The sequence below is a fragment of the Balaenoptera borealis genome (genome assembly GCF_965194805.1).
Source record: "Balaenoptera borealis genome assembly, chromosome: 10".
Taxonomy (NCBI): Eukaryota; Metazoa; Chordata; class Mammalia; order Artiodactyla; family Balaenopteridae; genus Balaenoptera; species Balaenoptera borealis.
Genome location: NC_138874.1, coordinates 88,425,962 through 88,453,958, shown reverse-complemented (window position 1 = coordinate 88,453,958; position 27,997 = coordinate 88,425,962). Strand labels below are relative to the sequence as shown.

The following is a 27,997-nucleotide window of genomic DNA, read 5'->3' as shown; positions in this document are numbered from 1 at the left end:
AACCATTTGGGGTTTTGACCTGAGGATTCTTTGTCCCCTCCTGTCCCCCTGCCCCCGCGGAGGAAATGCGGATGTGAAGGTAGGTCTGTCATCCCTTAGCCAGGCTTTTGGGCTCAGAAGCTGGATGGCTGCACCACATAGCAACAGCAGCCAGCCGCCTTCTCTCCCCTAAAACTGGCTCAGGCTCGTCTCCAGCCCTCTAGGGAAGTGGTTTCAGGACTTGCAGTCCATGGGAAGGGGAAACCCCAACTGAGGCCCCGGGAGCAACCCTGGCACTAGTGCCAACAAGTGGTGCGGACAGCTTCGGGACTCCGAGGGGGAAGATTGACACGCCAGGGGTGAAATGAGCTCCAGTGAGGAGCCCCTCTCTTCCCCCCTGCCACTTCGCCCCTCCCCCACGCCTTCCCTCCGGACCCCATCCGGGAAACCACCCCATCCCATCCTACCCCACCCTCTGTCTTCCTTCCCCGCCCCTAGCGGGGATCTGTTCCCACAGCAGCCAGGCACTGCCTGCGGGCCGGTGCTCGCTCCCTACCTCAGTGGCCATGTTCCGGGGGCGCTGACAGCGCCGAGCAGCTGCGGGGCCCGTCGAGGCGGGGTGTCCGCCGTGCTGACTCGGGGAGCAGGTGGGCTGGCGGCAACGAGGCGGGGCCCGGGGCGCTGTCCGCGGTGCTGATGCGGACGCCGCAGACCCGTGCGCCCGTGGGCTGCTGGGCGGGCGGGCGCCTAGGTCCTGGAGACGGTCACTGTGCTCTCCGCGGTGCTGATAAGGGCGCCGGGCCGGAGAGGCGAAGCCTCACCCGAGGCTCTTCCGGGCCCGATCGCTGGTTGCCGCTGCTCTTGCACGCAACGGCCCGGTTTATCTTTAACAGGGGCGGCGGGCGTGGGGGCGGCGGGGGGTGGGGGGGGGGGAGGAGGGGCCAGGCGCCTCGGCAGATCGGGTGGGGAAAGCGGCGGCCCCGGACTCCGGCGCCCGCCCGCCGGAGAGGAGCCCCGCCCGCGGCCAGAAGCTCCGCTCCTGCCCGGCCCGGAGGCCCCGCCTCTCCTGCCTGCCCCTCCCCCTAGTAAGAGAGCCAGGACCTCGGCGCTCGCTACCGAGGCCTCCAGGGACTTGCAGACTCGGAGGAGAGAGAGGCAGGACCGTTCTGGGGAAAGACAGTCCAGCCTGCCAAGGCTGAGGGTCCTCGACTCGTTCGCAGGCCCCCAGGTGCGGGCTCTTTACCTTTCCAACACCCTTCTTCCAAACCCCTCCCCCATCGTGGCCCAGGCTGCCTCGTCTGTGTTTGTTTTCTTCTTTCTCTTCCGTTTCTTCTCTGTGGCCCCCTCTCGAGGCTTGCATGGACGTTCCCTCCTCTCCCCCTCTCCTTTTCACTGCCTTGAACCCTATTAGCTAGAGGAGGCTGCTGCAGACCGCAGAGAATCATCTCCTTTCTTTAAATATGTACCCTTGTTTCATCCCCAGAGATACCCTGGGGTCCCTTCTTTCAGGGAGCTCCAGAACTGAAGCCAGCCTCTCCTTGCTGCTTTTCCTGGCCCTGCCCCCAACCCTTACTCTTCCCTCTCTCCTCTGAAATCCCAGAGTTGACATACACACCACCATCACCAATCAAAAACCACAAGCAGATGGTGCCAAGTGGGTATGCCCACTCTCTAAGGATGGCAGGTCTGGCTCTGGTGCCTCTTTCACATTTTTGACATCACACCTTTCTACCAGATGACCTATCTATTTGCTTAATAAACAAAAAGGAACTACCAACACAGGTGCCCTTTCACACACCCATACACCCCTTGGTCTCTGAGGGGAAGCTGGGTATATGTTCCTCCACAGCTCACAGCTGCCTGAGGGTCAACAGGGGCAACCCACACACAGGGAGCCATGGGCAGCCAGCAGACCTGGGTCCTGCCTCAGGCAGCATGACCTTAGGTAAATACTTCACACCTGACCTTCCTTCTGTAAAATGAGTGTTGGACTTCACTAGACTATTTCTAGGGATCTTTCTTTTTCCTCAACCTTTTATTTTGAAAATTTCAAACATACAGAAACATTGAAAGAATAGTACAATAAACTATACTATCCACCTAGCTTCAACAGTTGTTAACATTTTGTCACATTTGCTTGATAGATAGATAGACACAGAAACATAGAGATATATTTGGCTAGATTATTAGAAAGTAAGTGACAGACATTGTGAGGGTTTATTCTTAAGTACTTCACCATGTATCTCCTAAGAATAAGGGCATTCTCCTACCTAATCACAATATTATTATCACATTTTTTTCATTATTGCAAACACAAGATTTACTGGAAATTATCAGTGTTACTGAAGATAGCCACAAAGATGATACTCATACTAGCCACAGCATGTTGAAAGACTTTTCTTTAGTGTTGCACATTTTCTCATATATATGGTCCACAGAAGCAGAAAAGTCCATATTTTATCTATAAACCTATAGATATGTATTTTCAAATTTTATCTATAGCTTTAAAGGGAGAGAAGTTTCTATTTTGATGCCACCATTTCGTTTCACATGATCAAAACTGTTGACAGGAAAGTTCCCACTATCATGCTTATTATCTTCGTCCTGGCTTACCTACAGTCTTCCAAGTTTTCTCACTCAGAGACACCAACTTGCTGGTCTTATGGAAATATTGTTTTCCAGCACAAAATACAGCCACCCTGGTCTCTGATAGGCTTGATATGGTCATTATTTCTCCAACCTGCTCTTGGGGGAATCTCCACAGAGCTGGCTTTTATAAGATTCTTCAGATTTCTTATAAGCAGTATTTACATTCATGTAGAGTGGTATTCCTCAGGTTTTCCTTCCACGTGACTTTTGCTCAATGCTCTTCATTTTCTTGATATCGATGTATTTGGTCATACCAAATTTTTCACAGCTTCCCTCAAGTGTCTTTTTCACTATCATCATCATGGGATACCAAATCCAGCATTCATTTTGCAACCTTCAAATATTTTTCCTCAGGGTGGAAATTTCTCATGCTTGATCACAACCCAAGGATAATTTGGTCCATCTTTTAGGGTTTCAGAGCCAGAGTTACACACAATGCAGAGTACAGAGCCAGGAATGTATGTTCCCTTTTCCTCCAAGCCAATGACCCACATACATCTTAGCAAAACCTATTATCACACTTTTAAAGATTCCATATCATCTAATATTCTAAGATAGCTTATTGCCCCTAAAACACATTAATAGCAATGACCCCTCAGAACTTCCCCCAGAACATCTCATTTTTAATAGTTAACATTTATTGAGCACTTGTGTGCCAGACCATATCCTACATGCTCTACATGTATTATCTTATATAATCCTCACAATTACTCTTTGAACTAAATGCTATTATTATCATTTTATTATTCCCACTTTACAAATGAGGAAACTGAGTGAGTTACCTAAGGTCGTGTGGCCTGTAAGGAACAGAGGCAGGATTCAAGCACAGCCAGTCAAGCTCCAGAGAGTGTGTGGTTGATCCTCCCAGCTGAACCGCCTCCCTCCAGCACACTGTAGACTATAAATTGGCAGAATATACCCACATCTCCAACTGCCTATTTCACAGATGAACACACTGAGTCCCCAAGGATAATGACATGCCAAAGAAGTTAAAGGCAGATTTTCATTTCACCTTATAGTCCAGCAAATGATTTGGCATCAAGGAGCAACCTGAAAATATCTGTGAATCCCATGGTGGTCTCTGGTAATAAATAAATGCACATCTGATGATCTCCATGTACACCTCTCCCAGTTCCTCACACGTGGTTTTGATCATATGAATTAGACAACTATCTGGAAACCACTCTCTTCACTTGAAGACAAGACATCTGGATGAGTGCATTCAACCAATCCATTCATTCAATGTATATTTGTTGAACACCTACTATGTATCAGACACTTTTCTAGGAGCTTGGGATACAGCGACGACTAAATGCACAAAGACTTTGTTCTTATTGAATGTATATCAGTGGGGTAACAATCAATAACAGATTAGCAAATAGTATAAAATATGTCAAGTTGTAATCATCACTAAGAAGTAAAGTAAAGCATGGTAATGAGAGAGAGAGACGGGGGGAGGGGTTATTTCAGAAAAAATAGTCAGGGCAAGTTTTTTTGTTAAGGTGAAATTTGGGCAGAGGCCTGAAGGAAGTGAGAGAATTTAACATGCAGGTATGTGAGGGAAGAGTGACAAAGCTTAGAGGACAGAGTACAAGGGCTCCGAGAAAGGAGTGGGCTTGGCGTGTTCAAAGAATAGCAGGGAGACCAGTGTAGCTAGACTGGAGTGGGCCAGGGGAAGAGAGATGGGAGCTGAAATCAGAGAGGTAGCAGGAGCCAGGTTTTATATGACTTGTAGGCCCTCATAAGGATTTTGGATTCCACTCAGAAAGTGAGATGGCAAGCCTTAGAAGATTTAGAGTAGAGGCGTGATATTATCTAATTGTAGTTTTTAGAAGATTACTCTGGATGCTAGGGTTGGCAGGGAGGCAAGGATAGAAGCAGTGAGGCCAATTAGGAGGCTGTTAGAGTAGTCCAGGCGAGATACGGTGGTGGCTTAGATTAGGGTAGGAGCAGTGGGGTGAGAAGTGGCCAGACTCTAGATACAACTTGGAGGTAACGCTGAAAGGACCTATAGATAGATTGAGGTTGCAGTATGAAAGAGAGTTAAAGATGATTCCGAGTTTTGAAGTCTCAGCCACTGGAAGAAAGGAGTTGCTATTTACTGAGGGAGGAAGACTAAGGGCTGAGTAGGAATGGGGAATACAGAGTTTGGATGTGCTTAGTTGACTTAGGATGGAAGTTTGATATGCACGTTATACACCTTAGTAGAGTAGGAAGTTGGGGTTCAGGGGAGAGGTAGAGGGCTGGAAATATAACTTCAGGAGTCATCAGTATGTGAATGGTATTTAAAACCATGGGTCTAGATGAAATTATCTAGGAAGTGAGTATAGCTAGAAAAAAATGTTTAAGAACTGATCCTGATGTAAATTGATACAGCCACTACAGAGAACAGTATGGAGGTTCCTTAAAAAACTAAAAATAGTATTACCATATGACCCAGCAATCCCACTACTGGGCATATATATACCCTGAGAAAACCATAATTCAAAAAGAGACATGTACCACAATGTTCATTGCAGCACTATTTACAATAGCTGGGACATGGAAGCAACTTAAATGTCCATCAACAGATGAATGAATAAAGAAGATGTGGCACATATATACAATGGAATATTACTCAGCCATAAAAAGGAATGAAACTGAGTTATTTGTAATGAGGTGGATGGACCTAGAGTCTGTCATACAGAGTGAAATAAGTCAGAAAGAGAAAAACAAATACCGTATGCTAACACATATATATGGAATCTTAAAAAATGGTACTGATGAACCTAGTGGCAGGGCAGGAATAAAGACGCAGACGTAGAGAACGGACTTGAGGACACAGAGCTGGAAGGGGAAGCTGGGACGAAGTGAGAGAGTAGCAATGACATATATACACTACCAAATGTAAAATGGATGGCTAGTGGGAAGCTGCTTCATAACTCAGGGAGATCAGCTCGATGCTTTGTGATGATCTAGAGGGGTGGGATAGGGAGGGTGGGAGGGAGGTGCAAGAGGGAGAGGATATGGGGATGTATGGATACATAGATTCACTTTGTTATACAGCAGAAACTAACACAATTTTGTAAAGCAATTATACTCCAATAAAGATATTTTTAAAATAAAATAAAATAAAGAGCCTATCCTGGGTACTTCGTTACTTACAGGTTGGGAAGACAGAAGGATTCTGAGAAGAGTGGCCAATGAAGTAGGAGGAGACCCAAGAGAGAGTGATGTCCTGGAGCCGAGCAAAAACCTGGTAACAGAGCCTTACCACCCGCGTGGAGTGCTGCTTACATGTAGAATAACATGAGGACTGAGAAATGACCACTGGACTTGGCAGCAAGGTCACTGGTGACCTTGATAAGAGCTGTTTTAGTGGAGTATGGGGATGAAATTCTGATTAAAGTGGGTTTGAGAGTCACAATGGAGGAGAGGAAGTAGAGATACTGGGAGCGTAGACAACTATTTAGAGACATTTTGCTGTAAAGGAGAGCGAAAAGTAGCACGGTGGCTTGAGGGAGAAGAAGAAGCCGAGGAGGTTCTTCGAAGACGGGAGACATTAGAGCTTGCTGTTTGCTGATAGGAATAACCTACTAGAGAGGGAAACATTGATGGCTCAGAAAAGAGAGGGTTAATTGCAGAAGCAAGCTCTTAAGAGGTCAGCAGAGGATGGGCAAACATGGAAGGGGTGGCTCTGGAAAGGAGCACAGACAATTTTCCACCACAGATACAGTGGAAGAAGCAGAGTAAAGGCCACAGACATAAGTGGGTTAGGAGGTTTTGTAGTGTAAGCAAAGACCTGAGCTCTACACCTTATTCCTCTTCAACTAGCCATAGACTTTCATGCGTCATGACCTTTCTCAACAAGTACGTTCAACCATTATGTATGGAGAGTTTGCTATGTGCCAAGCATGGTGCTGGCACCTTCCCGTATAGCCCAAGGAGAGTTCTCCTTACCACTGAAATTACAGGACTAGGACTCTAGAGAGAACCTTGAGCTCATCCACGCAAAGATGAAGGATCCCTTCTAATATCCAGCTCCTCTGACTGGAAAAAGACATTAACAGCCCCAGCCTTTTATCACTACATTGCCTCCAGGGTTGTTATAACAGTCTTGACAGACCTCAAGTCTTGGAGGCATCAAAGGGGAGGCTATGGAGAGAGATCCACATTCGGAGAGAGGAGAACTTCATACTGTGCTAACTTGAGGCTGTGATGGGATACTACAGGATGGGATGTTCCCACACTCCAGTCATTTGGGCTTTAACTCTGGAGGCAGGAGAAGATGCTGAGATTTAATCAGACTGATCATTATTACCCAGCTGCCTTGGGACAAACCAGTTGTATGCAAGAGCCTAGCTCTTTGATGTTTTTGTCATAAATTAATGTTTGCCCACAAAATAACATCAAAGGAGATCCACTAACTAATTCAGTGTTATCATCCTCTAATCTTCGGCTGCATTGGAAAGTCTCCCCAGAAAGGACCACAGCCAGAAAAAGAAACCAACTGAGAGATTTGGAAATCACGATACCTGCAAAGAGATGAGAGGGAAACGAACTCCTACAGACTGCAGGGGAGACAGGGAAAGAGCTAGCAAATCTCAGGGAAATGAAGAAAAAGCAGGAGGGTGATAGAGATTCTCAGCACTTGGGTCTGGAAGGAAAACAATTGCATGAATGCTTGGGGGGAAAATTGTGGTCTGAAAAGTCTTAAATGGTGTCATCTCAGAGCACACTGTGGAGACTACGAGGAACTGTGCGGTAGGAAACCGTGTCCCTGGAGTCATATGACATGGGTTTCAACCTCTGGCTTCTGCTGTTCACTACCTGATCATCAGTAAGTCTCAATCTCTCTGAACCTCAGTTCTCTGATCTGTAAATTGGTGGCAACAAGTCTCCCTCCCCAGACAGGATCCCTCCAAGTGTAGCCTACTCTTCCAAATCTGGTCTTTCAAGAGGACAATGGGAAAAGATTTATTTAGATGCTTGCTAAAGATCCTCCCACAGCAAAGTTTCTTCCAGGCCAAGCCAGTTTTCCTAAAGCACAGAAAATAATAGCAAGCATGCTTTTATTTAATTCAGTGAGCAGACACTAAAAACCCACTGTATGCCAGACAGAAAGATGACCGTGGGATGTTTTAAACCCCTCAAGGACACCAAACTATAATCAAGTGATGGCCAGGCTCTGTGATAAGTGTTAAGGTGAAGACAGTTTCTTCGGAGTTGGGGTCCAGAAAAAGTTTTACAAGCTACATGACATTTGAGCTTGGACTTCAAGGATTAGTGTCATATCCCCGGACAGCAGATGAAGGAACACAGTGTGAAAAGGCAAGAAGGCATGAAAGTTTCCTGGAAACATAGCACCTCTGGAACTTCAAACTCAGGAAAGCAGCTGCCAGGCAGCAACAGGGATGATTGCAAAGGCCCTAGAAACATGAATGGAAGGGACCTGCCCTAAAAATAGTATCAGAGCAGGCAGACCATGACACATGTCTGTAGGTGGAGTCACTAGGAGGTGACTAAGCTCATGGGGGGTTGCCTCCCTTTTTTCGTTCATAGCCTCTCTCCATCTCTCTCTCTCTCCCTCTCTCTCTCTTCCTTTCTCTTTTACAGGACGTGGAGTGGGAGGCAAGTTTCTATAAGAATTCACAGCTACCCCAGGAGAAACCGCCGCAGATACTGGGACTATTAGCTAAAGCGCATCCCTCTCATTATGATAGCCACCGTGCTGGAGGCCCGGCAGAATTCCCAAAGAACCCCTGCTCTGAGAGTGGCTCCAGAGGTCCTCTGCAGGAGCAGTTATCGACTGCAAGGCCTCACCTCCATACCAAGCAAACTGGCAACGAACTCACCAGTCACTTCAAACCATAGCCAACTGGGGTGAGACTGCAAGGCTTCTAAGTGATGGAAATTCTTTGAGGAATTACATAGGCATAAGCATAAGGGTAATAGATGCTTATAAAGGATCGTTAATTATGAGAGCCGAAAGGGATCATGGAGCTCAAACCAATTTCAGCTGCAGAAACTTTTGTTCAAACAAAACCTTGCATGAAAGTCAGGTATAAAAAAAATCAAAGAAAGTGGATTTGCATGAAAGGGGGCAGAACTTACCTACTCTCCCACCCCCTCACGCCCTATAGAAGCCCCCAAGACACCCCTCTGTGGACTTCCCAGGGCTCAGTAGGATGCGGTTTTTTTTATTATTTGTGAAAGTAACACATGACTATAATTTTAAAAATCCAAACATACTGAAAGGCTTATAATAAAAGGCAAGAGTCCCCTGCCTACTCTATCTTACACCTTCCTACCTCTAGTCATTTCTTCGGAAGAAATGACTTTTCACTCTTTTAGATATTTCTGCTTTGAATTCTGATTTTTCAGAAGTTTACTTTGCTAAATGATATGCCTGCAGTTCTATTTCTTGATTTATTAACTTTAGAAACCTTGTCCTGTTTTCTGCAGTGACAAAAGAGAACTTAGTTCACCCTGCTACCCTCACACACCAATATAATTACAGCACTATTTGAACTTAATTTTTATTTTTATCAAAGTAATACATGCAATTAGTTTAAAATTCCAACCAGGGACAAGGGTTTATAGCGAAAAACAGAAGCCCTGTCCTGCAGCCACCATGGAAAGCTGTATGGAGGTTCCACAAAAGACTAAAAATAGAACTACCATATAATCCAGCAATTCCACTCCAGGGTATATATCTGAAGAAAACAAAGCACTAATTTGAAAAGATACATGCACCCCAATGTTCATAGCAGCATTATTTACAAGAGCCAAGATATGGAAGCAACCTAAGTGCCCATCAACAGGTGAATGGATAAAGAAGATGTGGCATACATATACAATGGAATACTGCTCAGCCATAAAAAAGAATGAAATATTGCCGTGGCTGGACCCAGGGAGTATTATGATTAGTGAAATAAGTCAGACAGAGAAAGACAAATACCATATGTTATCACCTATACTAGAAACTAAAAACTAAAACAAATGAATGAATATAACAAAACAGAAATCAGGGACTTCCCTGGTGGTGCAGTGGTTAAGAATCCACCTGCCAATACAGGGGACCCGGGTTCAAGCCCTGGTCCGGGAAGATCCCACATGCCGCAGAGCAAATAAGCCCGAGCGCCACAACTGCTGAGCCTGCGCTCTAGACCATGCAGGCCACAACTACTGAAGCCCTCACGCCTAGAGCCCATGCTCTGCAACAAGAGAAGCCACTGCCATGAGAAGCCCACACACTGCAAGGAAGAGTAGCCCCCGCTCACCGCAACTAGAGAAAAGCCCGAGCTCAGCAACAAAGACCCAATGCAGCCAAAAATAAATAAATAAATAAATACATTTATTAAAAAAACAAACAGAAATCAACTCACAGATATAGAGAACAAACCAGTGGTTACCAATGGGGAGAGGAAAGGGGAGAGGGGCATAATAGGCATAGGGGATTAAGAGTTTTTTACACAAACTACTATGTATAAAATAAGAAAGCTACAGGATATATTGTACAGCACAAGAAATATAGCCAATATTTTATAAAAATTTTAAATGGAGTATAATCTAAAATTTTTTGAATCAATATGTTGTATACTTGAAATTAGTATAATATTGTAAATCAACTATACCTCAATAGAAAATAGAATACCTACAAAAAATAAATTAAATAAAATAGATCCACATTAAAAAAAAAAACAAAACAAAAAACCGAAGCCCTGTCCTATCTCCTCCTTCTCTCTCATTCTCTCTATCCTCCTGCCCACTAAGGTAAGTTGGCTCGTGGGAATTAAAAAAACTTCTTTATTTTGTTCCCCTTCTTGTTCTGTTTCCATTGCATTCATCACCTTTGCTAGCAAACAATATATCTACTCATCATGTCTTCCGTTTGTCTTGCCTGCTAAATTGTAAGCTTAGGCAGTGGTCTTTGCTATGTTCACTGATGTATCCCAAATGCCTGGAATAATGTCTGACAATAAATTTGTTGAATTAATTAAAGCAAAATTCTCTGGAAGACGAAGAGAAAGAAGCAGGGTTTCTCTGAGATAGTGTTAGAACTGATCATTTTACATCTGATTTGTTCTTTGGGAAGGAATAAATATAAATGAAAATTTTATTTTGTGGATGATACAAAATTATTCTGGACAGTGGGGGAGGTGCTACAATAGATAAAGACCTCAGTTCAGAGCCACTTATTGGCTATGCATGTTTGGACAAACTGGTCCAATTGCCTTGGAGAGAAAGTAGCTATCTGCTGAGGCTGGTAGAGCCTGGGGAGGAAGTAGGTGTCAAGGAAGTGGTCTTTGCCCACGCCATCCTCCCAAGGACAGCTCCTGCTGTGGAAGGAGAAGCAGAGGCGCTTCCTCCAGGGTAACAGCCACTGTGAGCCCCGAGCCAGAGGTCATTAGCCAAAGGCTGGCACTGGGCACTGGCAGGAAGGAGAAAATACTGTCCTGAGCCCACCCACTCAGCACTATGAATCCCACCTTTTAGATGCATCTCCAAGCCCACCAGTCCCAGGAGGGCTTTCTTGAAGCATCCCCCTCCACCACAGAGCTTTATACACACCTTCTCATGGCTTTGATTGCATCATGCTTTGGCTGGTAGACTCCTATAGAGCTTTTGGAATTCCTGACCACTGGCCAGGTCACAGGGCAGGTTCCAGTGATTGGAATGTTTCCACACTCTTCAGAATGCTGCCAGCCAATTCACCATTCCCTGCCTCCTTGTCATCTAGTCCTCCTTCTGTGCCCCCTGATATTTCCCTGTATCTATAGCTTCCTTCCTTAAAAAGTATCACACTCTCTTCACCAAGGCCACAACACCCTGGCTCTTATTTCTCCTGGGTCCAGCCCATGTGGCCCCCTGCTTATCCCTCCCAGCCCTTTCCACCATCTCTCTCTTTACACTCTCCATGCCAACCACAGCCATGCGTGACTTTTATTTTTCAGTCCCTCAAATGTGCTACATTCTGCATCACTTCTGAACCTTCATCTGTGCTCTGCCTGGAATGTTCTTTCCCTCCTCTTCATCTGGATAAATCTCTTCAGGTTCCAATTTAAAATTCACTTCCTTGGGTAATAGACTTTTTATTTTCTTTTTCCCTGCATTTTGTTTATTCTGATTATATTTATTGAAATGTTATTCTTTGTTGATTCTAATAATAAAAAATTGAGCCCTGTAAAAGCTAAAACAAAAAATAAAATTTACTTTTTTGGGGAAGCCTTCCCTGGCACTTTAGTCATGGTTAGGTGCCCCTACTATGAGCACCTTATACTTGCCCTACAAAACAATCAGTCTTTCTAAAATGTATTTATCTGTCTTTCTTATTAGACCATAAGCCCCTTGAGGGCAGGAACTTTGTCTCCTCAGCTGCATTCTCAGTGTTCAGAATAGTACCTGGAATATAGTAGATGCTCAATCAATGTTTGTACAGGAGGTGGGCTGACTTACAGGAAAGGGACTGTCTCCATTCAGTCCCCAGACATTGAGCCTCAGGCAAGGAGAGGCATGGTTCCAATCATAAAGGATTTTACAGTCTTGTTTGGGAAACCCGGCTTAGGCACCATGACACAGTGAGCAACTGACAGGTGCCCCAGTGACACATTCAGGCAGTGAGTGTTATGGGAAATCTGAGGAGGCAGAGACCCCAGTGGTCTGATGACTGGAGTCTTCCCCTGGCCCAAGGGACCAGAGGTGATTTCTGAAAGACAAGGCGTTTGACACTTAGAGGAGGAGGTAAGGCAGGGTTGGACAAATGGGCAGCTGGAAGTTAAGGAAGGGGAAGGTATATCTGAAACAGCAGACCACGCTGGCTGATTTGAACTACTCTGTAGAGAAACAAGGCTTGAGCCAGATAATGAACAGCCATGAAAGCGAGGAAGTGGGGAGTCTGCGAGGGAGCCAAAACAGTGAGGGGCATAAGGAAAGCAATGTACCAGAATGGGTCACCCGGGAGCATCCCAGGGGTGGATGAGAAGGGAGGGGCTGAAGCAGGAAGAGCAGGAAGGAAACTATTGTGCTACACCAGATGGGCATGGGTCACTGCCCAGGAATGAGGGCAAAGGGACAAATTCAAGAAACATTTTAAATGAAGTCATTATAGGCTGCTGCTTCTGACTGAATACATGAGGTGAGGAAGGGAGGGGGAAACAAAGAGGATGCAGGACTGTCCATCCATCTCCGTGACTGGGAGATGCCATGGTCAGAAATCACAAAGGCAGATTAGGTAACTCTATACATGTCAGATGAAAATGATAGGAGAAGCTTCAGTGATTTTTTTAGGACCAAGGAGATAGTGCAAGACTATAGCTTAAGACTTGAGAGGTCTCTCTATAAAAGTATAGTTGATGCCATAAGAATGGGTCACTTGACCTTGGGAAAGGGGATACAGAGAGCTATGAGAAAGGGACCTGTCTGTCTAGCCTTGGGCAAGGTGGTACAACTAAAGTCGAAGATACCTCCGTTCAGATCCCAGCCATGTCACTTACTAACTGGGTAGACTTGGGCAAGTTAATTAACCTCTCAGAGCCTAGGTTCCATATGTGTGAAGTGGGGATAATAATACCTAAGTCATGGGATATTTTTAAGCAGTAAATAAAATGACCTCTGGAAAGAGCCAAGTTTGGCTCCTAGTCTGTAGCAGGTGTTCAGCAAGGGTAGTTCATGGTGAGAAGGAGTCAGTGCAAGAAGAAGAGAAGGAAGGCAGGAATCCCAGCGGGGTCTCCAGAAAAATAAAAGAGAAGGAAGGCAGATGGAGACCCAGGACTCTGGAGCATCACAGAAGCCCCAGGAGGCAAAGTCCTCTGGAGGATAATGAACAGTGTCAAGTATTATAGAAAGTTCAAGAGCAACTGGAGTGGCAGGAATTACATTTTGAATCTTTAGAGTGCAATTTGGAGGAGCACAAAAGGAGCTAGTGAACAAAACAGAAAAAAATCAAGAGGAGAAATCCACACAAAGACACCCCTATCAGTCAGGATGTTTAGGCTGCAAAAAGATTATCCTACTAACATGGTTTGATCAATAAAGACATTAAATTAACATAACAAGAAGTCTGGAGGGGGGGAGTGCCAGGATTAGCTCAGTGGCTCAGCAAAGTCCCCAAGAACCCAGGCTTTGTCCATCCTTTCTCTACAACATCCTAAGCACACTGGTTTCTCATCCTCAGACTTATTGCCTCCTAGTTGCAAGATGGCTGCTGCAACTCCAAACATCATGTTCTCATATATAAACACCCATGGAAGGCAGGAAGGGGGAGAGCTTACTTCCTTGTCCCAGAGAAATTAATCTTCAAAAATATTTCCCAGAAGCCTCCTACCAGAAGTCCCCTTATATCTCATGGGCCAGACTGTGTCACATGGTCACTTCTAGCTGCAAGGGAAGCCAGGAAAGTTTCTGGCATTTTCAGACTCTACAGGAGGAGGGAGGCCAGAAGAAGAGGTTGAAAATAGCAAGTGACTGGGTATGTGACCAATATGTCTGCCACACTACTCATTTTAAAAATCTGGAAATCATAAATAGAGGGATGCTGAAGATGAGAGGAAAGCAAGGAAGGAATGGGATCATAAAGGAGAGAGAAAAGGACCAGGTTTGAGAGGGAAGGAAGCTTGTATCCTCTGCCATAAGCAAGAAGGATAGAGGTTGGCATAGAAACAGATTCTGAAGAGGAGAGAGTAACTAACCTCAATCTCAGCAAAGCCAAATATAGCTGCATTGGTAAAGACACCAGAAAACCAAGGGGGAACATGATGAGATACCACCCTCTAGATGAGCAAAAATTATAAGGACTCACAAAGCAGGTATTGAGCAGCTGCAGAGCAAAGAGGACACTTCTGTATTACATTAGAATATATATTCTATATTGTTGGAAAATAATTTAGCATGATCCCATATAATTCCAGCAATTCCACTACTAGATTTATACCATGGCGTATCTGTGTTCAGTTATGAACGGGAGTGTTCATAGCAGCACTGTTTGTAAAAGAAAAAAACTGAAAACAACCCAACTTTCTTAGGCTGGAAAATGAATAATTAAATCATGATCTATTCCTACAATGGAATACTATATAGCAGTAACAGCATGCATGAATTTCAGACAAAAAATGTTGAATTAAAAAGGCACATGACAACTACAAGCCTGTGGAACAAAAACCACATTCACAGAAAGATAGACAAGATGAAAAGGCAGAGGGCTATGTATCAGATGAAGAAACAGGATAAAACCCCAGAAAAACAACTAAATGAAGTGGAGATAGGCAACCTTCCAGAAAAAGAATTCAGAATAATGATAGTGAAGATGATCCAGGACCTCGGAAAAAGAATGGAAGCAAAGATCAAGAAGATGCAAGAAATGTTTAACAAAGACCTAGAAGAATTAAAGAACAAACAAACAGAGATGAACAGTACAATAACTGAAATGAAAACTACACTAGAAGGAATCAATAGCAGAATAACTGAGGCAGAAAAACGGATAAGTGACCTAGAAGACAGAATGGTGGAATTCACTGCTGCAGAACAGCAAAAAGAAAAAAGAATGAAAAGAAATGAAGACAGCCTAAGAGACCTCTGGGACAACATTAAACTCAACAACATTCGCATTATAGGGGTCCCAGAAGGAGAAGAGAGAGAGAAAGGACCCGAGAAAATATTTGAAGAGATTATAGTCGAAAACTTCCCTAACATGGGAAAGGAAATAGCCACCCAAGTCCAGGAAGCACAGAGAGTCCCATACAGGATAAAACCAAGGAGAAACACACCAAGACACATAGTAATCAAATTGGCAAAAATTAAAGACAAAGAAAAATTATTGAAAGCAGCAAGGGAAAAATGACAAATAACTTACAAGGGAACTCCCATAAGGTAAACAGCTGATTTCTCAGCAGAAACTCTACAAACCAGAAGGGAGTGGCATGATATACTTAAAGTGCTGAAAGGGAAGAAACTACAACCAAGATTACTCTACCCAGCAAGGATCTCATTCAGATTCGATGGAGAAATCAAAAGCTTTACAGACAAGCAAAAGCTAAGAGAATTCAGCACCACCAAACCAGCTCTACAACAAATGCTAAAGGAACTTCTCTAAGTGGGAAACACAAGAGAAGAAAGGACCTACATAAACAAACCCAAAACAATTAAGAAAATGGTCATAGGAACATACATATCAATAATTACCTTAAACGTGAATGGATTAAATGCTCCAACCAAAAGACACAGGCTTGCTGAATGGATACAAAAACAAGACCCATATATATGCTGTCTACAAGAGACCCACTTCAGACCTAGGGACACATACAGACTGAAAGTGAGGGGATGGAAAAAGATATTCCATGCAAATGGAATCAAAAGAAAGATGGAGTAGCAATACTCATATCAGATAAAATAGACTTTAAAATAAAGAATGCTACAAGAGACAAGGAAGGACATTATATAATGATCAAGGGATCAATCCAAGAAGAAGATATAACAATTATAAATATATGTGCACCCAACATAGGAGCACCTCAATACATAAGGCAACTGCTAACAGCTATAAAAGAGGAAATCGACAGTAACACAATAATAGTGGGGGACTTTAACACCTCACTTACACCAATGGACAGATCATCCAAAATGAAAAGAAATAAGGACACAGAAGCTTCAAATGACACAATAGACTAGATAGATTTAATTGATATTTATAGGACATTCCACCCAAAAACAGCAGATTACACTTTCTTCTCAAGTGCGCACAGAATATTCTCCAGGATAGATCACATCTTCGGTCACAAATCAAGCCTCAGTAAATTTAAGAAAATTGAAATCATATCAAGCATCTTTTCTGACCACAACACTATGAGATTAGAAATGAATTACAGGGAAAAAAACGTAAAAAACACAAACACATGGAGGCTAAACAATATACTACTAAATAACCAAGAGATCACTGAAGAAATCAAAGAGGAAATCAAAAAATACCTAGAGACAAATGACAATGAAAACACGATGATCCAAAACCTATGGGATGCAGCAAAAGCAGTTCTAAGAGGGAAGTTTATAGCTATACAAGCCTACCTCAAGAAACAAGAAAAATCTCAAATAAACAATCTAACCTTTCACCTAAAGGAACTAGAGAAAGAAGAACAAACAAAACCCAAAGTTAGCAGAAGGAAAGAAATCATAAAGATCAGAGCAGAAATAAATGAAATAGAAACAAAGAAAACAATAGCAAAGATCAATAAAACTAAAAGCTGGTTCTTGGAGAAGATAAACAAAATTGATAAACCATTAGCCAGACTCATCAAGAAAAAGAGGGAGAGGACTCAAATCAATAAAATCAGAAATGAAAAAGGAGAAGTTACAACAGACACCGCAGAAATACACAGCATCCTAAGAGACTACTACAAGCGACTCTATGCCAATAAAATGGACAACCTGGAAGAAAAGGACAAATTCTTGGAAAGGTATAAGCTTCCAAGACTGAACCAGGAAGAAATAGAAAATATGAACAGACCAATCACAAGTAATGAAATTGAAACTGTGATTAAAAATCTTCCAACAAACAAAAGTCCAGGACCAGATGGCTTCACAGGTGAATTCTATCAAACATTTCAAGAAGAGCTAACACCCATCCTTCTCAAACTCTTCCAAAAAATTGTGGAGGAAGGAACACTCTCAAACTCATTCTATGAGGCCACCATCACCCTGAAACCAAAACTAGACAAAGATACTACAAAAAAAGAAAATTACAGACCAATATCACTGATGAATATAGATGCAAAAATCCTCCACAAAATACTAGCAAACAGAATCCAACAACACATTAAAAGGATCATACACCATGATCAAGTGGGATTTACCCCAGGGATGCAAGGATTCTCCAATATACGCAAATCAAACAATATGATACACCATATTAACAAATTGAAGAAGAAGAACCATATGATCCTCTCAATAGATGCAGGAAAAGCTTTTGACAAAATTCAGCACCCATTTATGACAAAAACTCTCCAGAAAATGGGCATAGAGGGAACCTACCTCAACATAATAAAGGTCATATATGACAAACCCACAGCAAACATCATTCTCAATGGTGAAAAACTGAAAGCATTTCCTCTAAGATCAGGAACAAGACAAGGATGTCCACTCTCACCACTATTATTCAACATAGTTTTGGAAGTCCTAGCCACGGCAATCAGAGAAGAAAAAGAAATAAAAGGAATACAAATTGAAAAAGAAGAAGTAAAACTGTCACTGTTTGCAGATGACATGATACTATAAATAGAGAATCCTAAAGATGCCACCAGAAAACTACTAGAGCTAATTAATGAATTTGGTAAAGTTACAGGATACAAAATTAATGCACAGAAATCTCTTGCATTCCTATACACTAAAGATGAAAAATCTGAAAGAGAAACTAAGGAAACACTCCCATTTACCACTGCAACAAAAAGAATAAAACACCTAGGAATAAACCTACCTAGAGAGACAAAAGACCTGTATGCAGAAAACTATAAGACACTGATGAAAGAAATTAAAGATGATACCAACAGATGGAGAGATATACCATGTTCTTGGATTGGAAGAATGAATATTGTGAAATGACTATACTACCCAAAGCAATCTACAGATTCAATGCAATCCCTATCAAATTACCAATGGCATTTTTTACAGAACTAGAACAAAAAATCTTAAAATTTGTATAGAGACACAAAAGACTCTGAATAGCCAAAGCAGTCTTGAGGGAAAAAAAATGGAGCTGGAGGAATCAGACTCCCTGACTTCAGACTATACTACAAAGCTACAGTAATCAAGGCAATATGGTACTGGCACAAAAACAGAAACATAGGTCAATGGAACAAGATAGAAAACCCAGAGGCAAACCCACGCACCTATGGTCAACTAATCTACGACAAAGGAGGCAAGGATATACCATGGAGAAAAGACAGTCTCTTCAATAAGTGGTGCTGGGAAAACTGGACAGCTATATGTAAAAGAATGAAATTAGAACACTCCCTAACACCATACATAAAAATAAACTCCAAATGGATTTGAGACCTAAATGTAAGACTGGACACTATAAAACTCTTAGAGGAAAACATAGGAAGAAAACACTCTTTGACATAAATCACAGTAAGATCTTTTTTTGATCCACCTCCTAGAGTAATGGAAATAAAAACAAAAATAAACAAATGGGACCTACTGAAACTTAAAAGCTTTTGCACAGCAAAGGAGACTACAAACAAGATGAAAAGACAACCCTCAGAATGGGAGAAAATATTTGCAAATGAATCATCAGACACAGGATTAATCTCCAAAATATATAAACAGCTCATGCAGCTCAATATTAAAAAAACAAACAACCCAATCCAAAAATGGGCAGAAGACCTAAATAGACATTTCTCCAAAGAAGACATATAGTTAGCCAAGAAGCACATGAAAAGCTGCTCAACATCACTAATTATTAGAGCAATGCAAATCAAAACTACAATGAGGTATCACCTCACACCAGTTAGAATGGGCATCATCAGAAAATCTACAAACAACAAATGCTGGAGAGGGTGTGGAGAAAAGGGAACCCTCTCGCACTGTTGGTGGGAATGTAAATGGATACAGCCACTATGGAGAACAGTATGGAGGTTCCTTAAAAAACTAAAGATAGAATTACCATATGACCCAGCAATCCCACTACTGGGCATATACCCAGAGAAAACCATAATTCAAAAAGACACGTGCACCCCAATGTTCATTGCAGCACTATTTACAATAGCCAGGTCATAGAAGCAAGTTAAATGCCCGTCGACAGACAAATGGATAAAGAAGATGTGGTACATGTATACAATGGAATATTACTCAGCCATAAAAAGGAACGAAATTGGGTCATTTGTAGAGACGTGGATGAATCTAGAGACTGTCATATGGAATGAAGTAAGTCAGAAAGAGAAAAACAAATATCGTATATTAATGCATATATGTGGAACCTAGAAAAATGGTACAGATGGACCGGTTTGCAGGGCAGAAATAGAGACACAGATGTAGAGAACAAACATATGGACACCAAGGGGGGAAAGTGGTGGTGGTGGTGGTGTTGGGATGAATTGGGAGATTGGGATTAACATGTATACACTAATATGTACAAAATAGATAACTAATAAGAACCTGCTGTATAACACAAGTAACTCCACTGTACAGTAGAAACTAACACAACATTGTAAAACAACTCTACCCCAATTTAAAAAAATATATATCTACAGTGTTGTTCCATTTATATAAAGTTCCAAAACATGCAAAAACTAAAACAACATTACTTAGGTCTATAAACATAAGCGGCAAACTATTAAGAAAGGAAAAAAAAAAGATACACAAAATTCCAGAAGGTGGTTTAGCTCCAGGGCAGGGAAGGGAGACTGCATATGGGAAGGCAGCGTTCTTATTCTTATACTGAGTGGTGAGTACACAGGCGTTCGCTGTGCTCTTATTCTTTATACTTTACACATATTCCAGAAATATTCTTGTTGTGCCTGCTGAAACAATTTAAAGATCAGAAAGAACAGAGAACCAAGGGGAGATGAAGGGATGTGAGCCAGCCCACAATGAGGGCAGAAGCCCCTCCACTCCCATCAGCATTTAGAACATGCAGAGCTCAGACAACTGGGCTTGTTAAGGCTGAAGTCTGATCAGTTCTGTCTGAGTGTCTGCTGGAATGGGGAGAGCCCCACATTTGAGAGGAGAAGGGATTGAGGACAGCGGTAGGATGGGAAAAGAGCCAAGGGGTTGAGATATTTTTCCTTGAGGAACTAGGAGTGAAAATAAGAATAAGAATTGCTCCCCATATGGAGCACCAGTGCGAGTACCAGGCACTGGTGTTTTCCATGGATTTCATCAAAGCCTCCTAGAAGTTTGTACAGGGAGAGTTACTAGTTCCATCCCACCAAAGAGAAGGCATAGGCTTAACTAAGTTAAGCTACATGCTCAGGTCACATAGTGAGTCCGTGGGAAAGGCAGGTGCTTGCAATAATGCATAAAGCCCTCCAGGTCTCGGCTGCCTCACCCCTCCAACCTCAGCTCACGCCACGCTGGCCATCCGTCCATCTCTCCCCTCCTCTGGGTCTTTCCTGCGTGGAGCTTTGCACATCCTGTCCTTTCTTCCAGAAACCCACCTTCCCACATCTTTCCTTGGCAGGGTCCTTCCCACCTTCAGGTCTCAGCTTCAGTGCTACTGCTCAGAGGCCCCCCTGGACCATCTACTCCAGGTGGCCCCTCTTACTCTCCTTCCCTGGACTCTGCACTTGGCCTCCTTGCACTTCACCTGTTCACATCTATCTGTCGCTTTGCTTATTTATTGTCACTCCAATGCACTAGAACATAAGCTTCTTGAGGGTAGGGATGATGTGCCTCTTGTTTACCATAGTATCCCCAGTGCCTAGCCCTAGGCCTGGCATGTAGCAGCTGCTTAATAAATGTTTACTGAATGAATAAAAAGCTGGAGCAGGGTGGTGAGAGGAGGCTGAGAGAGGAGACATGGAGACGGATTCAAACCTATGTTCCTGCTCAGAGAGGGCTCCATCCATCCTCTGTGCCCAGGAGGCCATTTGGGAAGCCCCCTCTGCATTCAGACTGGTATCTGGGCAGCCCTGGGTGTCCAGGAAGGGAGGAGGGAAGACCTTCCAGATGGTCCTGTTACTGGCCACCTGGGTCCCACTCTTGCCCAGTGGGGACGCCCCTTCCTCTATCTGTTTCTAATGAGATCTTTCCCAACTGTGGAATTAGGTTCTTGGCATTGGGTTCTTGGCATCCACTGTTCCAGAAAGATACTCTGAAATTGGAGGATATTCAGAGATGAAATATCTGAAACAATGCAGGAACAGGGGAAATGGACTAATTATAACAGATGAAAAGACCCACATTCTGGGCTTTGCCAAGCTAAGTGGAATAGGATCATTACATGCAAGACCTTAAGGGGGTGAAGGCCTACAAGGGAGGAGAAGCACCGCCGGTGACATGAGAGAGTGTGATTATGTGAAACGGAATCAAAGGAATCCCTGGGGATTTTAGGCTCAGTGCCAGGAACCCTTTCCTCCCAGTGAAAGCTCTGCAGTTGGGCAGCATTTTTCTAATGAAAGGAGTGGGGTGCCACCCTAACAGCATAAGCCCATCTTAAGCCAAGCCCAGGAGCCTCTACAAGCATGACGGCCTCATTATAGAAGGCTGGGGTCCAGTGTTAGAGGGGAAGAGGCCTTCTGATGGCAGTGTGGAGTGATGGCTACTTGCACAGGCGCTGTGGTCAGAGACTGGATTCCAGTCCCAGTGTCCTGGCTGGTGGGGTGCAGTGGAAAGAGCACTGGATAAGGAGCCAGGAAACGCAGCTTTGAGTCCCAGCGCAGTGTCTTCCAGCTGTGTGACATCTGACAGCTCACAGTCCTTCTAGGGACCTCAGGCTCTTCATCATTTAAAAGAGGAGGGTGGGCCTCATGACCCTAAGGGCTCTCCTAGGCCTGACACCTGAGATACATAAATTCTCCTGTCTTACAGCTACTCATATATGTCTAGATTTCTCTCCCTCATTAGAGTCATCTTACACACAAGACCAGAGGAAATTGGAATCTGCAAGAGGTTTCTGTGAAATTGAAGTCGCTGTCAGAAGAATCCCCCCAACACAATGAGCAGGGATTCCCTCGGGGGTACCTCATCAGGGGCCCTGTGGTCGGGCAGAAAGAGAAAGCTGGAAGGACCAGGGGGAGGTGGTCCCCTCTGCTCCTGTGACCCCAGTTCTGCATTGAGATCCACAGCCAGACAGAAGCCTGGCCCCAGTGGAGTGACCAAGTGACCATGGTACCTTCCTCCCAGGCTTGGACTCAGCCCAGTAATACAGAAGGAGTGGGGATGCACAAGGGCAGGAGGTTTTGCAGACGCCTCAGAATGGGGTTCCAGCTGGATGTGAGGACTGCAGCTGGAGCCCTGCTCCCAGGATCTAAATCAGGCCATGCAGGCTCCTGGGCTCCCAGGCACTGGGCTGCTTGCGGAACCAGGGAAATTCCTCTGAAATGAGCCATCCACCCGCCCCCATGCTCACTGAGTTTCCTGGAAGAGAGGAAGCCCCAGAGCAAATGGAGGGGGCTGTGTTTTGAAATAAGTGGGGAAGCCTGCAGAGAGGGATGAGGCTGTCAGCTAGAAGCCTGCAGCTTCTGGGCACCTGTTGAAGAGACAGGAAGGCCTGGAGGAAATGTCTTTCCAAAGAAGCAAGGCAAGCTCGGAGGCCCCAGTCATGGGCTGGCCATACCCAGCAGGGGAAGGTTACCCCAACCCACCCTCCATGCTCCAGAGGTGATAATATAAAAATGACATGTATTAACGGGCACCAGTTGTGAGCTAGATGCTGGGATACAGCAGGGCACAGAACAGACAAAAAGCCCTGCCCTCATGAGGCGTATATTCTAATGGGAGTGACAAACAATAAACAATACAAATACATAGTATGTTAGAAGGTGATAAATACAGAGAAAGGATATAAAGGAGGGAAGGGAGATGAGGAGTGCTGGCGTGGATGAGGGGAGACAGTCTGTGATTTCAGACAGCTTAGCCAAAGACCTCACTGAGGAGGTGACACTTGAGTAAAGACATAAAGGAGGCTAGGGAGTGAGCCCTGTGGAAACCTGAGGAGAAGCATTCCAGTAAAAAAAACGCAGCAAGTGCAAAGGCCCTGGGGCAGGAGTAACTTGATACGTTCAAGGCATAGCAAAGAGGCCAGTTTGGCTCAAGCAGAGTGACGGACATGTGTGGAGACAGGTTAGGGGAAGGTCAGGTCATGTAGGGGCTGGAAGACTAGTACAAGGGCTGTGGCTTTGGGGGAGTCCCTGAGTCTTGTGAGCAGAGGAGGGACATGATCTGCCAAGTTTTAACAGCATTACTCTTGCTGCTGTGTTAAGAATAGAGCAAAGGGGAACTAGGAAGCCCAGTTATTATTATTACCATCATCATCATCAACAACAACAACCACAAGAGTAACACCAGTTACTGAGCCTGTGTCAGGCCCCGTACCACCCATTTTATTTTCATTATCTAGTTAAAATCTCACAACAACCCTGTACCAAGAGAAGGCCTTAATTTTCCCATTTTACATCTGAGGAGACAGGCTCAGCCAAAGTCAGAAAGTCACACAGACACACGCCCTCCCCAGTCTGGCCCCGCTCACCTGTCCAGCCCTGTCTCTCAGAGCCCCACTTCTTACCTACTCCCGTCTCCAGCCCCACAGAGCTGCTCCCAGTTTCCCCAACTCCACACACCCTTCCAGGCCTCTGAGCCTCTTGCCTATGCTCTTCCAGCTGCCTAGAACGCTCTCTTTTTTTTTTTTATAAATGTATTTATTTTTGGCTGTGTTGAGTCTTCGTTGCTGAGCGCGGGCTTTCTCTAGTTGCGGCGAGCAGGGGCTAGTCTTCGTTGTGGTGCGCAGGCTTCTCATTGCAGTGGCTTCTCTTGTTGCAGAGCACGGGCTCTAGGAGCGTGGGCTTCAGTAGTTGTGGCATGCAGGCTCAGTAGTTGTGGCTTGCAGGCTCTAGAGTGCAGGCTCAGTAGTCGTGGCACACAGGCTTAGTTGCTCCGCGGCATGTATGTGGGATCTTCCCGGACCAGGGCTCGAACCCATGTCCCCTGCATTGGCAGGCGGATTCTTAATCGCTGCACCACCAGGGAAGCCCTAGAACTCTCTTCTCCCACTCCTAACAGCCAAGCAAATTCCACCTCACACTCTGAGAGACAGCTGCAGCCCCGCCTCCCTGATTGCCTCCAGCACAGACGTCATGCCCTCCTCCCCAGAAATACCAGGTGTTGCAACAATCCTGCATCTGGCCTCCCAGGCACCATGTGAGCTCGAGGCCAGGGACCAGCATGCTTTCACCTCCATTTCCCCAGCAATCAGTCCTGCAACCAAGCAGGCCTCAGGTTCAAACCCTCCAGACATTGTATTGTGTTATCCGAGGATATTTCGAATTTCTCTAGGGCAGTTTTATTCTAAATCATATTTCCTTCATGCATGTTCACTTACATGCTTGTACCCTGACCTTGGGTAGATACTGGCAGAATCTTGGGCTGATGGGTGCATCACGCTTTAGGAGAATGCCGCTCCCTCAGAAGAGGAGGCACACAATGTGTGCTTTAGAATCAGCAGGACCCGAGTTCAAATCCTGCTCTGCCTCTCACCAGCTGTGTATCTGCGAGCACATCATTTAATCTGGGCCTTGCTATCGTCATCTTCAAACTGTGGCAAACAGTATCTTCTCGTATGGGTTGTGTGAGAGCTGGAAACAGTGTAATGCAATGCCTGGCCCTAGGCGTGCCCTCTGGAGATGAATGAACGCGTCCTTGCCCCCCCATCCCTAATCCAGGTCTGTCTTCAGAAGCGTCCTGTACATTAATACTTGGCCACTGTGCTCTTGGGAGGCCTCATACTCTTTGGGACTTTCACAGTAATTAACTGGGAATCCCCCTTCTGGCCTAGGTCGAGCTCTGAGGTGCAGCCTATGGCTTCCCCAGCCCTGGTCCCTCATCTCAGAGCCCCTACCAGGCATGGCCCCCAAGTCTGTCCTCACTGCCTGAGCACACCTACATGTTCACCCCTTCCCTCCCCACCAGCTGTCCTGACTCTGTTCCTGCAAGGCCTTCCTGCCTGATCGGCCAAGCCAGTCACACTTCCAGCAGACCCTGGGAAATTAAAAAGGAGGCGGCAGGAATCGTTTGGGAAGTAAGAAGGAGGAGAGACTCACAGCAACAAAACAGGTCAGAACAACGTTTGATGCCAGAAACTAGGCAAATATCCAGCTCCTGGTCTTCTGAGGTATTACAACACATCAGATCAGGGAGGACTTGAAAGTCCAACCCCCTCACTTTACAAATGAGAGACCCAGAGAGGATAAGGGACAAGCTCAAAGTCACACAGCAAGTGAGGGGGTGTAAGGAGTCCGATCAGGGCTGTGGACTTGCCTGTAGCCACGTTCTTCCTAATGCACCAGGCTCCCCCTTGTCAGGGGCTGGGTTTGAACTGGACTAGCTGGCAGAGCAAAGTGTCTTGTTGAAGGCCCTCTGTTCTGTTTCCCTCAATAGATCCCAAAACCTTTTTGGCACTTTAATTCCCCAAAAGCATGATGCCTGACATTTGTTTCTTCAATGGCCTCCAAGGGGGCCATTTGTCCAGGTTCTGTGGTGGCTGCCAAGTCCATTGATTAAGACCACATTCATCGTCTCCTGAGGTTGCTGCTTGACCTTCCTCTACTGTCACTGTGTCAGTGGTTGCAAAGTGCTCAAAACCTACATGGCACGATACATTGAGGGTAAGGGAGCTGGGATATATTCAGCCCCAACCTTCCGAGGTCAGCACCATAGCATCACAGAACTGTAGGGCCCACGTGGGGACGACGTAGCTCAGAGACTCCTAGCCACCACCCCTGGGAGTCCCACTCAGTAGGGGCGACGGTGGGAGGGGGGACTGGGGAATCTGTATTATTAACAGACTCCTTCAGGGATCCAGATTCCCTGCCACGCTGGGAACTACTGAACTACAGCCCTTCACTCCGTAGGGAATCCGTCCCTCCACACCCTTACATTAGAGCATTCATTCAGGGACAGGGAGCTCACTACCTCACAAGTTAGAAAGGTTCTTGCAGTAAGAGCACAGGATACGCCGAGCTGAAATTAGCCTTCCAGGTCCTAGCTGGCCTTCTGTGGTGACACAAGTCAAATATCTTTTCTCCCTCAGGAACAATAATCAGGCTCTATCTGAGCACACCCTTCAGACCCTGCTTCCCCCCCCCAACCCAGGTGCCTGCCCTTGCGTTGAAGGCTCCCAGTGTCCACCAGCCCTGACTAGTGAGAGATTCTCCTTGTCCAGCACATGGGGCTCCAGATGTGGGTCACTGCCCCTCCTCCTGCCCCCCAGTCCCCCTCACACCCATCTTGTGATGCAGGAATGTCTAGCCATTCATCCACACCTACAATATGCCAGGCACAGAATCAAAAATGGAACTGCTGGACAGGACCTTAAGCACTCACCTAGCTCAACCCTCTCATTTTACCAGAGGGCTCTGAGACTCAGAGAGGGGGAGTGACCTGTCCTGGGTCACCCAGTGAGTTTAGCCCATACTGGCTCAATTTGTCCAGCCAGAAATTCCCCAGTGCACCTCACAGAAGCCAGGGGTGCTAACAGCATCATAGCTGAGCAGAAGACTCCTTGGGGCCTCAGAATCGCTGCAAGGCTGATCTCCAGAAGTTGACAATCCCCTCCCCCAGCATCCTTGGCCCTGGCTCCCGACCAGAGTGGGGCTGCTCTACCCTGACATCTAGGAAGCCCTGGGGCCCTCAGTGCCTGCCACCTGTTCACAGAGTGTTGGGGGCACAGGGGCAGACAGCCCACATCCCTCCTCCCCCCCAGGTTATTTATAAAGTGTTTTGGGATGAGTCAGGCACACAGCTGCCCAGCACCGGCAGAGACCGTTCCCTCAGAAATGCTATAAACGAACCTGGGCTCTGGAATCCCACCCCGACCCTTAATAGTGCCTCACAGGAAGGTTGAGACAGGAAGCTGGGACCAGCAGGGGACTGTGGGGCTGTCCTGATGCCCCCATTAGTGGTCTGAGCCTCGAGTAGGAACATGAGCCCTGGCAGGCTAGTCTTGTGGGGACAGATGGAGGAGCCCCAGGCAGAGGAAGAAGGAAGGGCCTTGGCCAGACCCCCTCCCTGCACAGACCACATGCCCCTTTCTAGCCAGCAAGCCCCCCTGCACCTTCCCAAACCAGACTGACAGACAGACAAGCCCAAGAAGACAGCTCCCACCCCCGCGCCCCCCAGGCACTGGCTCTCCCACCTCCATTCCTGTGTGTAAGGCTCTCCACCTCCGCCAACAGACCGGCTATTTTTAACTCTGGAAAGGGAGCTGGAGCCTCCAACACCCTCCTTGCTTCCTGCTCCTGGCAGCATTCTAATTACTTCCTCAGCTGGGTGCTGCCTGCCATGGGCACCCTGGCCGGGGCCACCATAAATAATTGCCCCTGCCTTACACCCAGCTTCCCACGAGGCCGACCCAGGTGCCCCCGCAGGGAGCGTGCCCAGCCAGGGCCTGACCCCCGAGCAGATGCACGTCCTTTTATGAGCCTGAGCTGAGGGCACAGGGGGTCTTTGGAACCCACCCTCTTCTCTGCAGCCTCAGCCACGGCCCTGGAGGGGCCACTTGTGCGTCTGGCACACTCCGAGGGAGTAGGGATGGCAACAGATGAATAAGCGCTGTCCGCCCTCGAGGGAGGCAAATACTTAAACAACTTATTATGCAAGAGAGAGGAATGAAATAAGTGCTAAATTAAGATACAAGCTGTGCCCAGGGCCTTCAGGCCCTCAATCCTTCTTCCCTACTTTATTTTTCTGT

General features: G+C 45.5%; 1 protein-coding gene across 3 annotated transcripts in view; it reads right to left on the bottom strand.

The window, feature by feature from the left end:
* Positions 1-27,125, bottom strand: part of GOLGA7B (golgin A7 family member B) — a 50,124-nt gene extending 22,999 nt beyond the window's left edge. The window contains exon 1 of one of the 3 annotated variants that reach the window (XM_082408182.1): positions 536-27,125. In XM_082408182.1, the coding sequence (XP_082264308.1) occupies positions 536-547 (12 nt within the window). In that variant the 5' untranslated portion in view covers positions 548-27,125. The remainder of the gene's footprint in view (positions 1-535) is intronic. The other 2 variants (XM_082408180.1, XM_082408181.1) reach the window with 2 other exon arrangements.
* Between the last annotated feature and the right edge of the window lie 872 nt (positions 27,126-27,997).